Source organism: Sus scrofa, chromosome 15, assembly GCF_000003025.6.
Source record: "Sus scrofa isolate TJ Tabasco breed Duroc chromosome 15, Sscrofa11.1, whole genome shotgun sequence".
Classification (NCBI taxonomy): domain Eukaryota; kingdom Metazoa; phylum Chordata; class Mammalia; order Artiodactyla; family Suidae; genus Sus; species Sus scrofa.
The window spans coordinates 99,704,061-99,718,202 of record NC_010457.5 but is presented as its reverse complement, the minus strand read 5'-3'; the positions used below and the strand labels follow the sequence as shown (position 1 = coordinate 99,718,202).

At 34.9% G+C, this 14,142-nt stretch overlaps 1 protein-coding gene across 9 annotated transcripts in view; it reads right to left on the bottom strand.

The window, feature by feature from the left end:
• SLC39A10 (solute carrier family 39 member 10) overlaps positions 1-14,142 on the bottom strand; it is a 139,792-nt gene that overhangs the window by 6,419 nt on the left and 119,231 nt on the right. For 6 of the 9 annotated variants that reach the window (XM_021075818.1, XM_021075822.1, XM_021075819.1 and 3 more), the window contains 3 exons: positions 9,184-9,304; positions 7,578-7,946; positions 6,112-6,192 (listed from right to left, as the gene is read on the bottom strand). In XM_021075818.1, the coding sequence (XP_020931477.1) occupies positions 6,112-6,192; positions 7,578-7,946; positions 9,184-9,304 (571 nt within the window). The remainder of the gene's footprint in view (positions 1-6,111; positions 6,193-7,577; positions 7,947-9,183; positions 9,305-14,142) is intronic. The other 3 variants (XM_021075824.1, XM_021075825.1, XM_021075823.1) reach the window with 1 other exon arrangement.

Sequence of the window (14,142 nt, the reverse complement as noted above, 5' to 3'; positions counted from 1 at the left end):
TTATAATTTCAAAATAAGATTTTAAAAGGAGCATTGCTGAATACTCAATAAACAAAACTCTCATAGGTACAAACTATCAACTTCAATGTCTTCCCTGGTATTACTGGATAGGAAGATGATTTGCTTTCATCCCTGAATAACAACCAAATACCATGAATTAACTAGTCAAGATTCAAGATGAATTTAGTTAATACTTCCTAAAATTAAGGTATAAATGACATCCACAATTCCTCTTTTGTTTTGATGTTGAGTTCTATGAGTTTTCACAAAAGTACATACCAAGTAACCATAACCACCATCAAACTCTGGAACTATTCCATTACTTATCCCCCCCAAAAAAAATTCCTTAAGCCCTCAATTCCTAGGTAACCAATGATCTGCTTTCTGCCTTTTCCAGAATGTCATATAAACTGAATCATACAGTATATAGTCCTTCAAGTCTAGATTTTTTTCACTTAACATGTAAGATTCATTCATATTATAATTTATATCAGAAAATCACTGCTTTTCACTGCTAAGTAATATTCCATAGATGCGCAATAGTTTATTTACCCATTCAGCAGCTGAAGGATATTTAGGTTTCCAATGTTTGGCAATGATAAATAAAGCCATTGTCCACATTTGTAAATAGGTTTTTGTGTCAACATAAGTTTTCAACTCTTGTATGTAGATACCTAAGAGTGGGATTTCTAGCAGCAATTTATGAGAGTTCAGGTTGCCCCCTATCCTTTGCAGCCCACAATCACAAATCTAGTACCTGAACGCTCATGTGTTTTATCTGTTATCCACTGTTGTTATTGTTGTAGAGGTTTTCTTATCACTGAGTTGAGAGGTCTTTAAATATCCTAAAAGTCTTTTGTCAGATACACATTTTCCAAATACTTCCTCCCAGTCTGTGGCTTGTCTCTTCATTCTTTTAAGTGCCTTTTGTGTAGTTTTTACTTTATATGAAGTTCATTTTATTACTTTTTCCTTAATGGAGCATACTTTTGGTGTTATATCTAAGTACAAACTGCCTAATCCAAAAGACGCAGAGATTTTTCTCTTGTGTTTTCTTCTAAAGTCTATTTTAAAATGTTTCATTTAGATCAATGATCTATTTTGTGTTAATTTTTGTGTATGGTAGGAGAATTTTTTTTCAAGTAGATATCTAATTATTGCAGCAACATTTGTTGAACAAGCTATTCTTTCTACATGGAATTTCCTTTGCACTTTTGTTGAAAATAAGTTGCCATATGTGTGACGACTCTATACGCTGTTCCACTGATTTGTGTGCCTATTCTTTAACCAATATAAATTGCTTCGATTACTATGGATTTACAATAGTCTTAAATTCAACTTTGGTGTACTTTTCCAAATTTTTTCTGGCCATTCTTTTCTTTTCCATAAACATTTTTTTAAAACACTCATTTATCTCCAAAAAAGTCTTCTAGGATTTTACTTGGGAATATACTGATTCTATACAGAGAATTAGTATCTTAAAAACACTAAATCCTCTAGTTCATACACCTAGAATAGCTCTTCATTTAAGTTTTCTTTGATTTCTTTTGTTGGTGAATTGCAGTTTTCAGCATACAGATTCTATGTATATTTTGTTAGATTTAACCAAAGTATTTTGTGTTTTTTGGTGTTACTATAATTTTACAATTTTTGAAAATTCCATTTCCAATTTTTCATTGCTAGTATATAGCGGTATAAATGATTTTGTATATGATGATTTTGTATCAAGATGAATTATTTAAAATCTATCTTTGTCCTAGTCTTATATCAAGGTTATAATTTCTCAGTTATCTGTATATTTGTCTATCCTTCCCTTCTCAGTAAGAACCTGAATAAACATTTGAAAAAGGAATAATATTCCTAAAGGAATATCCAGTTGGGATTTATACTGAATAAGCAAATCTATTCATCTTTTGATAAATCAATATTCTTTCCTTTCTGCTGACAAAGGATATCATTAGCACAAAGAATGAGGTGTGCCTGCCAAAGCTGTTAAATTAACAGGATCCAATGCTGTAATTATGTTAATACCTGCTAATATCGACTGGAGATTTTTTTCAAAAATAAGCATATATTTTAAGGTACTTTCTTTTTGTCTTAAATACATTTATGCACATGTACAAATCTATACAATGAATGCTCAGTTTTCCCTGGACAATTCAGCACATTATGAATATTTTTATTTTCAATTTATATTTAACTCTTGATATACAAGAGGAAAGAAAAAAATGGATAGCACTCTATAGTCTCTCTGAGCTGAGTCTTAATAATATAGCTACATTTATTTATCAAAATCTTTTTTTCCTTGACATTAAAACACATTACTTCATGTCAAGAAGAGTTTAGATCATCCACTTTCTGGATTATCTTCAACCTCATTTCCCCTTTATATGTTCTAAGATAGGTTTTCTTATAAATTATTTTTCAAATGTTTATGCAGCTCCTTACTGAAAGAATGTGAAAAACTGAAGAGAATGTAATAGAATAATACTTAAATTACCTAAATTCAGCTACAGAAGTTTGGCAAAAACAGAAGAGTAGTAATAAATCAGTAATTTCCTTCATTACCACACCTCACAGCAAACATGAAATAAGAAATGCAGCTTTTCTCTTTCCTCAGATGGTTTCAATTTCTGCACACCTCTTAGAGTGAACCTCCCTATGCTGTTCTAAGGCTTAAAAGTACACGTTTTTCATATCACATTCCTAAACACACACACACACACACACACACACACACACACACACACATCTGGTACAATATTAGAGAATCAGCAATCTGTTCAGAAGAGGAACACCAAAACTTGGAATTACTGACTAGATTGAGGGTCAGTCTCCAAAGTACTGCAAAGTAGCTTAAATATAACTGACCTGTGAACAACACAGGGGCCCAGTCGAAAATCTGCATATCACTCACAGTCAACCCTTAGTATCCTTGGTTCTACATGTGCAGATTCAACCAACTGCAGATCTGTAGTATCATAGGATTTACTACAGAAAAAAACCCACATATAAGTTGACCTGCATAGTTCAAACCATGTTCAAGGGTCAACTGCACATGTTTTTCCCCTTAGGGTATGACTTCAGTATAGAAGTCTCAGGATAGTTTTAAGAATTTATAATCAAAAATTTAGCTAGGGGGAAACGAGTTTTATATCAAATAAATTATCCTGGAATGTGTGTGATGTATCATGTTGCTTTGGCAACAACCTATGGGAAGAGGACATTCCCCTATCCATCTACCATGCATCTATTCCAGCCTCCAGGGGACTGATTTTCTCCTTGTTTGGGAATTCTGATGAAGGGGCTTCTACGCCTCTCTCCGCACTCTGTTTTCCCCCAAGTGAGTAAGAACATATAGTCTAATCATGGTAGAGACCTATATCTGCCCCTATTTTACCAAAGTTCCCCATTACTGTGCCTTAAAGGCAAAATTTAGGCTCCACAAGTTTTTTTAAAACTTCCTTTAAAACACTTCTACCTTGTTGATAGGTTAAAAAGCCAAAGTCTTTTCTATCACCTCCAGAAGAGGAACAAGAGTCATTTCTTTGTGATTTTTTTCTTCCCTAGGAGCCTAGGAACTAGAATATGGGGTAATTTGTATCAATTTAGCACTAGGCATTGGAGGAAAATGCACATTATCCTAATGTCTCAGTCTTCTGGCAAAGTTGCTGTATACTCTGGACTGATATTTCCTCTCATAGCAATAGTAGTAGCATCTTAACCGCTGGTTCGTGGAGTAAAACAGGCAGAGATTTGGAGCCTCAATGTCTGAGACATTTACCAGAGCTCTTGATACCCATCAAGAAAGGGTTTAATCTAACCACTAAGATACGGACTGCATTTGTTTTACATGCGGCTATCATCCCTTGAGTTTCACTCCAATAAGAAACTAAAGAAAGAAAAAGGAGTAAATGACAGGAAGGTAACCATCCCTAATCACCAAACTTTCTGCTGTCAAATCTTTGTCAAAATGGATCATGAGGTGTTAAGGGCAATTCAGTATAACCACACTTAATTATGAGGTGGGCTGGCATACTCCTTTTAGGGAGCAGCGGTTGGAAGTTGAAGGTGTGAAGTTGAAGATTTTCCTAATAAACTGTGGATGTATATGTGACTATCCAAGTCTATTATTAAGTAAGTTTTTAAAAAAAGAAAGGTTAAACCATTAGGTAATGTTTCTCATATACAAAAATTGATAGAAATTCTTGATTTGCGTTGCTTACAGAAATGTAAGGAAGTATTTGGCGTATCATTCTTTTACTAACATAGGAAAGTAGTTAGAAAAGGGTGTGAGATACAGTATCTGCACACAAGCTGTACTGTAAAAAACAGGATATCTAACATGGAAATACACTAAACACCAAAAGAAGGACCTACAGGGAGTAAGTGATAAAGTTTAGAGGAAAGAGTAATGCAAGGCATTGGATACTAGAGGACAGTATGGAAATTGGAGGAAAAAGACTCTTTTAATCGATATACTAGGGATAGAGCCAGTACGACAAGCCAACTTAGGAGGAGGGTATAAGCAAACAAACAGGTTCAGGCACCTGAATGAATGTTTGGTGAATTGCATTTGGGTAAAGCAAAAAAGAAGCAACAGCAAATACAATGAGTAAGGCTGGAAAGGTAGATAGAAATCTCATATGAAGGTCATTGAAAGTAGAACTAATCAGCTTTTACCTCACCTGTAAGGGAAGGTACTGAAAGATTCTGATTACATAAGCAAGTCACATCTAGCCACATAATAGCATTGTCACATGGCAAGAAGATATATCCGCCAATAGGTATATAAGATACACTGGAACAGAATGAAACTATAGCTATAAACACTCACTTGTCACATGGCAAGAAGATATATCCGCCAATAGGTATATAAGATACACTGGAACAGAATGAACTATAGCTATAAACACTCACTGTGGAAACACTCACTGGAACAGAATGAACTATAGCTATAAACACTCACTGTGGAAGCAAAAGACAGTGAAGGGTCTGGGGAAAGGATTATGGTGTATAAACAAGATATAACACTGCATGCCCAAGGCTGACAAGGTAAACAAAACTGTAAGGAATCAAACCCTAAAGAATCAGCACCAAGTAAGCACTAAGAGATTTTTCTATTTATATGAGCAGTAGTAACTTTCTAAGAAAATTATATGAATAAATTCTATTCAAAGTGAGCCAATCAGTGTACTGCCAATGAAGACAGTCAAATGATATACATTTCACAGCCAGATATACCTAAGAAAAATCTAAAATTGGAAAGGCCACACAAAGAAATTCCTTGGATACTCAAAAGACAATTTTTCCTTTCTAATTAACATCATCTCTACATCCTTCAGATATTTTCTGTGAATGCATGTTCACTTTTTTTCTTGTTTTTCAGTTTATAGAAGGAAACCAAAACACATGAAGAGAAACTAAACAGCATTGCTAGATTGATAATTTCCAGCTTAAAAAAATGTCATTGTATATCTTATAAATTGGCAAAACTTAGAAAGTTAATGCCAAGTGTTGGCAGGGATGTGGAAACACAAGAACTCTCAGGTATTGCTGGTTAGAGAGGACACTAGTTATTCTGGATAGCAATATAGTTCAGGCATGCATATCTTAAGACCCATCAATTCTGCTCCTGGGTATAAACCCAAAGATGTTCTCATAAGAGTCTATTAAGTTCCAGGTCTACAGATGTTCAATACATCATTATCTGTGGTGGCAGGAAATTAAAGAACACATGGTGTATCCAATATTAGGTGCTAAATATGTAAAAATGTGATAAATCCACACCTCTGAGTAGAAACAGGGCAGAAACAACATATCAAATTAATTCATGACAATGTGCTTGGAGTTTAAACATAATGACTAGCAAATAAGAAACAGAGTAGGCTATAACATAATATTGTTTACATAAAATATATACATATGCAACAATACACATTTTTAAGGAACTTATTAACAAAAATTATACAATAAGAGAATGATGACACTTTATACTTGCCTTCAGTCATTTTTTTTTTTAATGTTTTAACATCTCTAAAATTTAGATGCATTTAGATTAATTTTCTTAATGTTGGATGAAATCTAGTAAAAATTTTAAGGTCATATTACCTAATTCATGTGGCAGTTCATGACAGAAGACAGCTATAGAAGTACTGATTCCTCCCGTCAATCCGGAACTGAAAGCTGCTCCTGGGGGTGGGGGAGGGGTGGGGGAAGAGGGGGCAGGTGTTGGAAAAATTCAGGTGACACTTTACTGATCTTCTGTTTTTCTATTTTCATTAATAATGACATGTAGTCTCTTGCTCATCTAAACTAATTTTATAATGAATGAGTGACTCACTAATCTTACACAACATAGTTTTTGAACATATTGTGAGGTACAATAGGTATGTGACATCCAGAGAAAAAGCTACTTACTCAATGAAAGAAATATTCCCTATTGAATTAAATTCTCTATTTCTGTAGCCTTCTAATTCACTAACAGCTTTGAAATAGTAATGGTTTTCAGTGTTTCTATCTCTGATTGGCAAAGAAATGCTCAATTTTAAGTCATGTAAGTCTGTAATTGCACATGCTCTTGCATACTAACATTTATAGATGTTTAAATGCCTAGTATCCTTATCCAAACTCTTCTAGGTTTACAGCATAAATAGCATAGATTGTCATTTGAATAATGAAATCAGAAGTATAAATGCATCTGATTGTACTGGTAAAATTCTTTACTTTTAAGACTATCAGTGTGGATTAATAATATGGTCTCTCCTGAAAGAGACCAAAACCTACTTCTGAATGACTATTTAATAGTCTGAATCTCAAAGAAAACTATGTATTAAACACATTTATTATTCTCCTAAACTGGTAAGCATCAATTTACATTTGCAAGATTCTTTTCTTTTCTTTGTTTTTTAGGGCCACAAGTTCGGCACATGGAAGTTCCCAGGCTAGGAGTCGAATCGGAGCTATAGCTGAGGGCAGACACCACAGCCACAGCAACGCGGAATCCAAGCCATGTCTGGGACCTACACCATAGCTCACGGCAATGCCAGATCCTTAACCCACTGAGTAAGGCCAGGGATTGAACCCGCATTCTCATGGATACTAGACGGATTAGTTTCCCCTGTGCCACAGTGGGAACTCCTGCAAGATTCTAATATAATGTTTGAATTTCGCATAATGGATTTTTACTATTGTAAAATTTTTTTCAACTTTTTCAAATGTAAAAAAAAAGTTTAAACCTAAGATTGAAATTCATTTGTTCTGGTTCAGAGATGTGTAAATGTTTCTGAAAGTATGTTAAGATAGCTTTTTCAATATGGTAACTATGCCTTCAATAGGACATCAAGTTACTAAAGAAACATAGTACAAACATTTGTTTACAGGTACAAAGAACAACCCTCAGAAATTATACCCTGATGTCAAATAAACTTACCAAAATCATTAATATAGCCTTTGGAAAAACCAAAAATAGGAATACTATACAATAGTTAAACTCCAAGATTAGTATTAAAATACTGGAAGAAGGAAAACAGTCTTAAAGAATAACAAATTAAAACCCAAGTTTCAAGTCTACTTACCAATTGCTAAACCATCACTGAAGTTGTGGATGCCATCCCCCATGATTACCATCCAAGCAATATTAGCTATTCCTGTTTCCTTAAGATCTGATCCAGAATGACAGGGCCCATGTGAATGGTGAGAATGTTTGTGGTGCCACTGGTGATTATGCTTCCTCAGCACAGTTTTACTCTCGTCATGGTGGTTGTGTGCAGCAGCATGGAGATCATGCTCATGAATGGCGTGTAATCCATCACTGTGAGAATGGTCCATGATTTTCTCCTCTTCTATACAAAGATAATTTTTAGGAGGGGATTCTTGTTGGCCTTCTAAATCTGTCAGTTCAGTTTCATTAAGTCGATCTTCAGAAACAACTGAGTCATCAGTTCCTATAGTTATAAGTGCAAAGGATATGCTTTATCAGCAAGTAAATGAATGCATATTTGCTAATTTAAACCCAGGCAAATAGCAGTGTAATGAACATTTCCTAAGTAAATGTATTTTAAAATTCTTATATATATAAAAACAAATAAATATAAATATGTGAGTGCACACACACACATGAAACAAACTTCAGTTTTAAGAGTCCAAAAGATGAACCAGGTGAGGTAAATGGAAGGGAACTGAAATCAAGAGCCAGCAAAGTGAGGAGAGAAATTGGCACGCATGAAGATACTGCAAAACATAATGAACACATCATCATGAGTTGATAATAAAAATTAAAATAAGTAAAAGGGTGAAAAGTTACTATAGCATTTACAGGATAACAAAATAAACTGACAAGTTTTCAGAGAAAGAAGGAACCTTAAAGTTTACCCACTTTAGCCTTCTCTTATACATTTAAGAAAACAAAGACAAAATGTCAATCACTTGCATCCTCCAAGGCTCTATCTGACAAAAACCATCACTAGATCATTACCAGAATGAAGTTCAAAAACCCATATAAATGATAACATCTGATAATGTTTTTTTTTAAATTAAGACAGCCCTCTTACTTAGTTTTCAAAAGCTATTTATTATGTGACAAAGATCCTAATGCTTCCCAAACTGTATTCTGGGGCAGTGTTAGGTTATGCCTTTTCTACAAAAAATCATTGGTACACTCAGGGGAAACATAAGTTCACAAATAAAGGGGGAAAATTATATTTAAAAATTATTATGTTTCCCTGAAATTGTAAGCTACCTCATTATATCATGCAACAGAACAGATGCATGGATGAGCAGAGATTTCAAAGACAGAGACCATTCTCCTTTAAGTACAAAGGCCAATTCTCTGTTCCTCATAAGAAAATAATTACATATGAAGGGTATGGAGATTTTTGCATTACCAAAAAATAAAACACTAATCCAAAAGCCCTTTTGTTTCATTTTTTCTTCTGTAAAGTAAAAAATACAATATGTTCCCTGCCCTATAATATAATTAATTGGTCTCATATTCCAATATAAATAAGGCTGAAAATAACAAAAACACAAAATGAAATCACAATTAAGACACATAGAAAGTTAGAACCACATGTTAAGGAAGCCATAAAGACAAGAAATTTCAAGCAACATGGGCACAGTTTAGAAATAGTATTTCAATTTTTATGTTTAAAAGATTTCTCTTTAGTCAGAACTATTGTCTACCGGCAAGAGGCTTGAGCTGAAGCCAGTCAGCATCTGGTGTATTATTTAACTTATGATCTGAAAGCTTCCTTCCAATAGCTGATTCTTCTGTGTTCTGCTTCATAAACCATTTCTGTTTTCCCTGGAAAAAAATCAGGTATTAAATAAATCTTCAGCCACAATTAGCAACAATATTCACTTGTTTACATCTAAGGGTATAAATGGCAGTGACTTTATAAATTATTGAGAAAATGAGTGAGAAAACATTTTTAGAAGTTAGTCAAGGGATCTAACCAATGACATTTGCATGTTTTTCCCCCCAAATAGTCAACTGAAAGGTCCGATTCACAGACCTTCCCAGTTACAGATAGGGTACACAGGAGTTCCCATTGTGGCTCAGCAGGTTAAGGGCCTGACGTTGTCTCCGAGGGTATGGGTTTGATCCCTGGCCTTGCCGAGTGGGTTAAGGAATTGCCAAAAGCTGCAACACAGGTCCCGATGCAGTTAGGATCCAGTGCTACCACGGCTGTAGTGTAGGCTACAGCTGTTACTCCAATTCGACCCCTCATCCAGGAATTTCCATACACTGCAGGTGCAACCATAAAAAGAAAAAAAAAAAAAAAAGAAAGAAGGTACACAGTACAATATTATATGCAACCCAAGTGAAATGTGTGAAATATGTATGATCTCATTTAAAAGTGTGTGGGAATTGGAAGCCCTAAAAAAACCAAAAGCTTATTCTTTTGAATTTCATTCTACGTTTAACAGCTTTACATTTCCCTACCTGTGACATAATGGACAAAATTGATTTGAAATCCCAAGTTTATAGTTTACTTCTATGAGACTTGGACAAGTATGTTAAATTTATTAAATCTAAGAATACTCATCTATAAAATGAAAAGAGAGTCTTATGAGGATTAAATGAGATGCATGAAAATGACTTATCAGTTACTGACTTAACAGCCTTGCAATAAAGACAACTTTTCTTTCTCATTTAATCTGTTCTCAATTATTAATAAACTCTAATTATTGTATTTCATTTAGTTTTGGATTTTCCTATATTCTCTCTTAAGAGTATGGTTTCTTTTACTAATCTAACTACCACTACCAACTCTTCCAATTTAAACTTTTTTTTTTTTTTTTTGTCTTTTTAGGGCCACACCTGCGGCATATTGAGGTTCCCAGGCTAGGGGTCAAATTGGAGCCAGCCGCTGGCCTACACCATAGCCACAGCAACTTGGGATCTGAGCCTTGTCTGTGACCTACACCATAGCTCATGGCAACACCAAATCCTTAACCTACTGAGAGAAGCCAGGGATTGAACCTATGTCCTCATGGTATTAGTCAGATTGGTTTCTGCTGAGCCACGATGGGAACTCCCCAACTTAAACTTCTAATCAATGTTCATTTAAAAGAGTAAATAATCAAGTATGTTAGAATAGTATGAAAGTAAAAAACAAGTTTTCCAGGAGATGCTTACTGACTGGCAGAGCATTTCCTTGTTGGTTTTGCTTAGGGGCTATGAACCATGCCTAAGATGTTTAAGTCTTCTAAATGCTACATAAGTAAGCTTGTTATGGCTAGTTGACTGTGCGGTAGAGTCTCCAAAGATGGCCACCATCAATTCTTCGCTCCCTATAAAAGCATTCTTCTCCATCTGTAAGGAGGTGGAGTCTATTTCTTGCCCTCTGAATTTTAGAGGCCTTTTGACCTGCTTTGACCAACAGAATACAATAGAAGTGATGCCTCGATAGTTCTAGACTAGCACCTTGGGCTATGAAGTAACTCAGTCTAGACTCAGGCCAAGTAGAAGAATACAAAAATGCAGACATTGAGTGAAGCCTTCTTGGACCTTTCAGCCCTGCACCGCCCTGGCCAGCACAGACCAGCTGACTTTGAGTAATTCATTGTAGCTGATGCCAGGCGGAGCAGAAGAACTGCGCTGCTGAATCCTGCCTAAATTCCTGACAGAATTTTTTAAAACTAATAGATTGCTGTTATAAGCTATTAAGTTTTGGATTGTTCTGCATTGTAGCAGTAGTTAACAGAAACTGGGGAAACAGAAAATGTTCGAAAGAAAATAAAATGGAGACATCCTAAAGAGAAGAAAAGAAGCAGTGGTTTTAACATGAGTTAAAGAAGAAAAAAAGGAAGGAGCCAATAACAGTACAAAAGTCAATGAAGGATATATAAGGTAAAACGCCAGCTGGGATTTTAATTGCTTTGGTTCTGATTGTCCATTTTCCTAAAAACTTTGCCAAATCATTACCCTCAACACCCCAACTTGCTGAAACCAGTCAGCATCTGGTTTACTCATGTTTTGAAAGCTTCCTTCCAATAGGTGATTCTACACAGCAGGTCAAATGCTGTTTGAGTATCTCCAATTCCCTTTCTTCTAAAAATGCTATGTACTTTTTCATCCTAAGTTACTTATTGTCCTATTTAACATTAAGGAGATGCACTAATTTATCTGGCCAGACTACTTTTTTTAAATATATCTGAAGCTTTTGTTTTGTTTTGTTTCTGTTTTTGCTTTTTAAGGCTGCACCTGCAGCATATGGAAGTTACCAGTCTAAGGATCTTATTAAAGCTACAGCTGCTGGCCTGCAGCATAGCCACAGCAACGCAGGATCTCAGCCTCGTTTGTGACCTACACCATAGCTCATGGTACTGTCAGGTCCTTAACCCACTGAGCAAGGCCAGGGATACTAGTTGGGTTTGTTCCCACTGAGCCACAACAGGAACTCTTAAAGAATTCTTAACTGCTACATTTTCATATGCCAAAGGTGTTTCCTTCAGTTTTTTTACTTAACACACCATTTCAAATTTACAAAAAAGCTGCCATGTTTTGGGGACTCCATTCTCCTACATTAGTTTACTTTATAAAAATAAATGTTTTAAAAATAAATGTTTAATACTGCCAGCAAATTCTAGTTCAAATGAGATCAAGACTATATTATTTAAAAAAACATAAATTTGTTTATTTTTAACTATTTCTTGAAGGACTACATTTTATACTTATCTGTAAAGTATACAGTCTCTAATATTTTCCACACATTAGCTTCAATGTTAGTTGGTAACACATTTAAAAAAATTAGGGCTTCCCAGTAATTCCAAAGCTTTATATACTTTGTAATTTATAATTGTGTTCTAAATTAGGTACCCACAGAGATGGACTCTAAATTCTTTATCCAACCAACTTCTTCTGATTCTCTCATTTAGATAATTCTCTTAATCACCTTTTCTTCCACATTCCTTATGCCAAGACACAAGCCCCCTTCACTTCTCCTCTAAATTATCTGGCAATAATCTCCTTCACTGACTCATCTTCCTCCAGCTACCTTACCTTGGCATCCCTCCTACCATCTGCAATTCTTCACCTGTCCACATGACCTTCTACATGGCCTCTCCCAAACCAAATGCTGTTAGATCTCTTTCAGTTTTCTCTAAGTTGATCCTTCTCAGTTCCTTTGACCACTCCTCAAGTAATACTTTACTGAGTATACCATCTTGATCAACCCTCCTTTAGAAGCAATTAAATATCCTGTCCTTACTAAAATATGGCCATTAAAATTAAGCACACCATTTGGAATATTATATGAAAATAGAATTAGGATTTATTTCCCATGTTTTTAGATAGCAACTGGAAATCATGATGGATGAGTCACAATTTCATAGCTAATTTGTGGTTGGACAAGAACTCGAATCACTCTGGTTCAGTGCTCTGTTATAAATCATATTTTGTCTCAAGGGAATATATACAAAATATATACATTCACAATAATATATCCATAAAAATAGCATTAAAGTTTTACCATAAGATTGGGCTACACCTTATGATGATGACTCCAGCATTCTTGAAGAAAAAGAAATGATTTTTTTTATATACGTAGTTAACTAACTTTTTCTTATGGAAAGCTTTCTAAAAATGTTCTCTAGATTTACTTAAACAGCATATACTGAAGACAATTAGTATCACAAACATGTTAGTGAGATGTATTCAAAGTAGAGCTCTAAAGATAGATATGAACTAATGTGAACAGGAAAGAATGTAAATCATAGCAAATAGTAGTATCCCTGAACTTAATTTTCTTGGGAGAAAAATTCTTGTAGATATTTGTCTTATTCTAATAAATGTGACGTGAAAATACAGACTTGATGACAAGTAGGGCATTTAATCAATGGTCCAAGTATCATCGTAGTGTTTGTCAATCTTGAGATGAATCACCATTTTCTTCATTTCACTATATTTTTTTTCCTACAAAACCCCCTGAATCTAAATTCTTCTTACCTCTATTACTTCTACCACTGGCAAGGCATTTTTGGTAAAGAAATGTGTTGTGTGAAAACATTTTCATTAAAAATGTGATAATGAGGAGTTCCCATCATGGCGCAGTGGTTAACGAATCCGACTAGGAACCATGAGGTTGCGGGTTCGGTCCCTGCCCTTGCTCAGTGGGTTAACGATCCGGCGTTGCCATGAGCTGTGGTGTAGGTTGCAGAGGCGGCTCGGATCCCGAGTTGCTGTGGCTCCGGCGTAGGCTGGCAGCTACTGCTCCGATTCGACCCCTAGCCTGGGAACCTCCATATGCTGCAGGAGCGGCCCAAAGAAATAGCAAAAAGACAAAAAAAATATATATATATATATATACATATATATATATGATAATGAAAGCCACTTATACTAGAAAATACCACTTATGAATACTGATGAGACTTGCTTCTATTTATATATTTTTATAATAAGCATAAAATAGCCAATAGCTTTTTCTAGGCTATTTAACTCAATTAGATGAGAAGCAACCAAAATTAATTGAAACTGAGGCTCTTTTATCTTGATAATAAATACCAAAACAAATGTAATGACAAAAAAAAATGGCAAAGATCAAAGTTGGTTTTCCTCTGAAGATGATCTATTAAAAAATAGAGATTTAGGAGTTCTCTTGTGGCACCAGCAGGTTAAGGATGTGGCACTGTCAT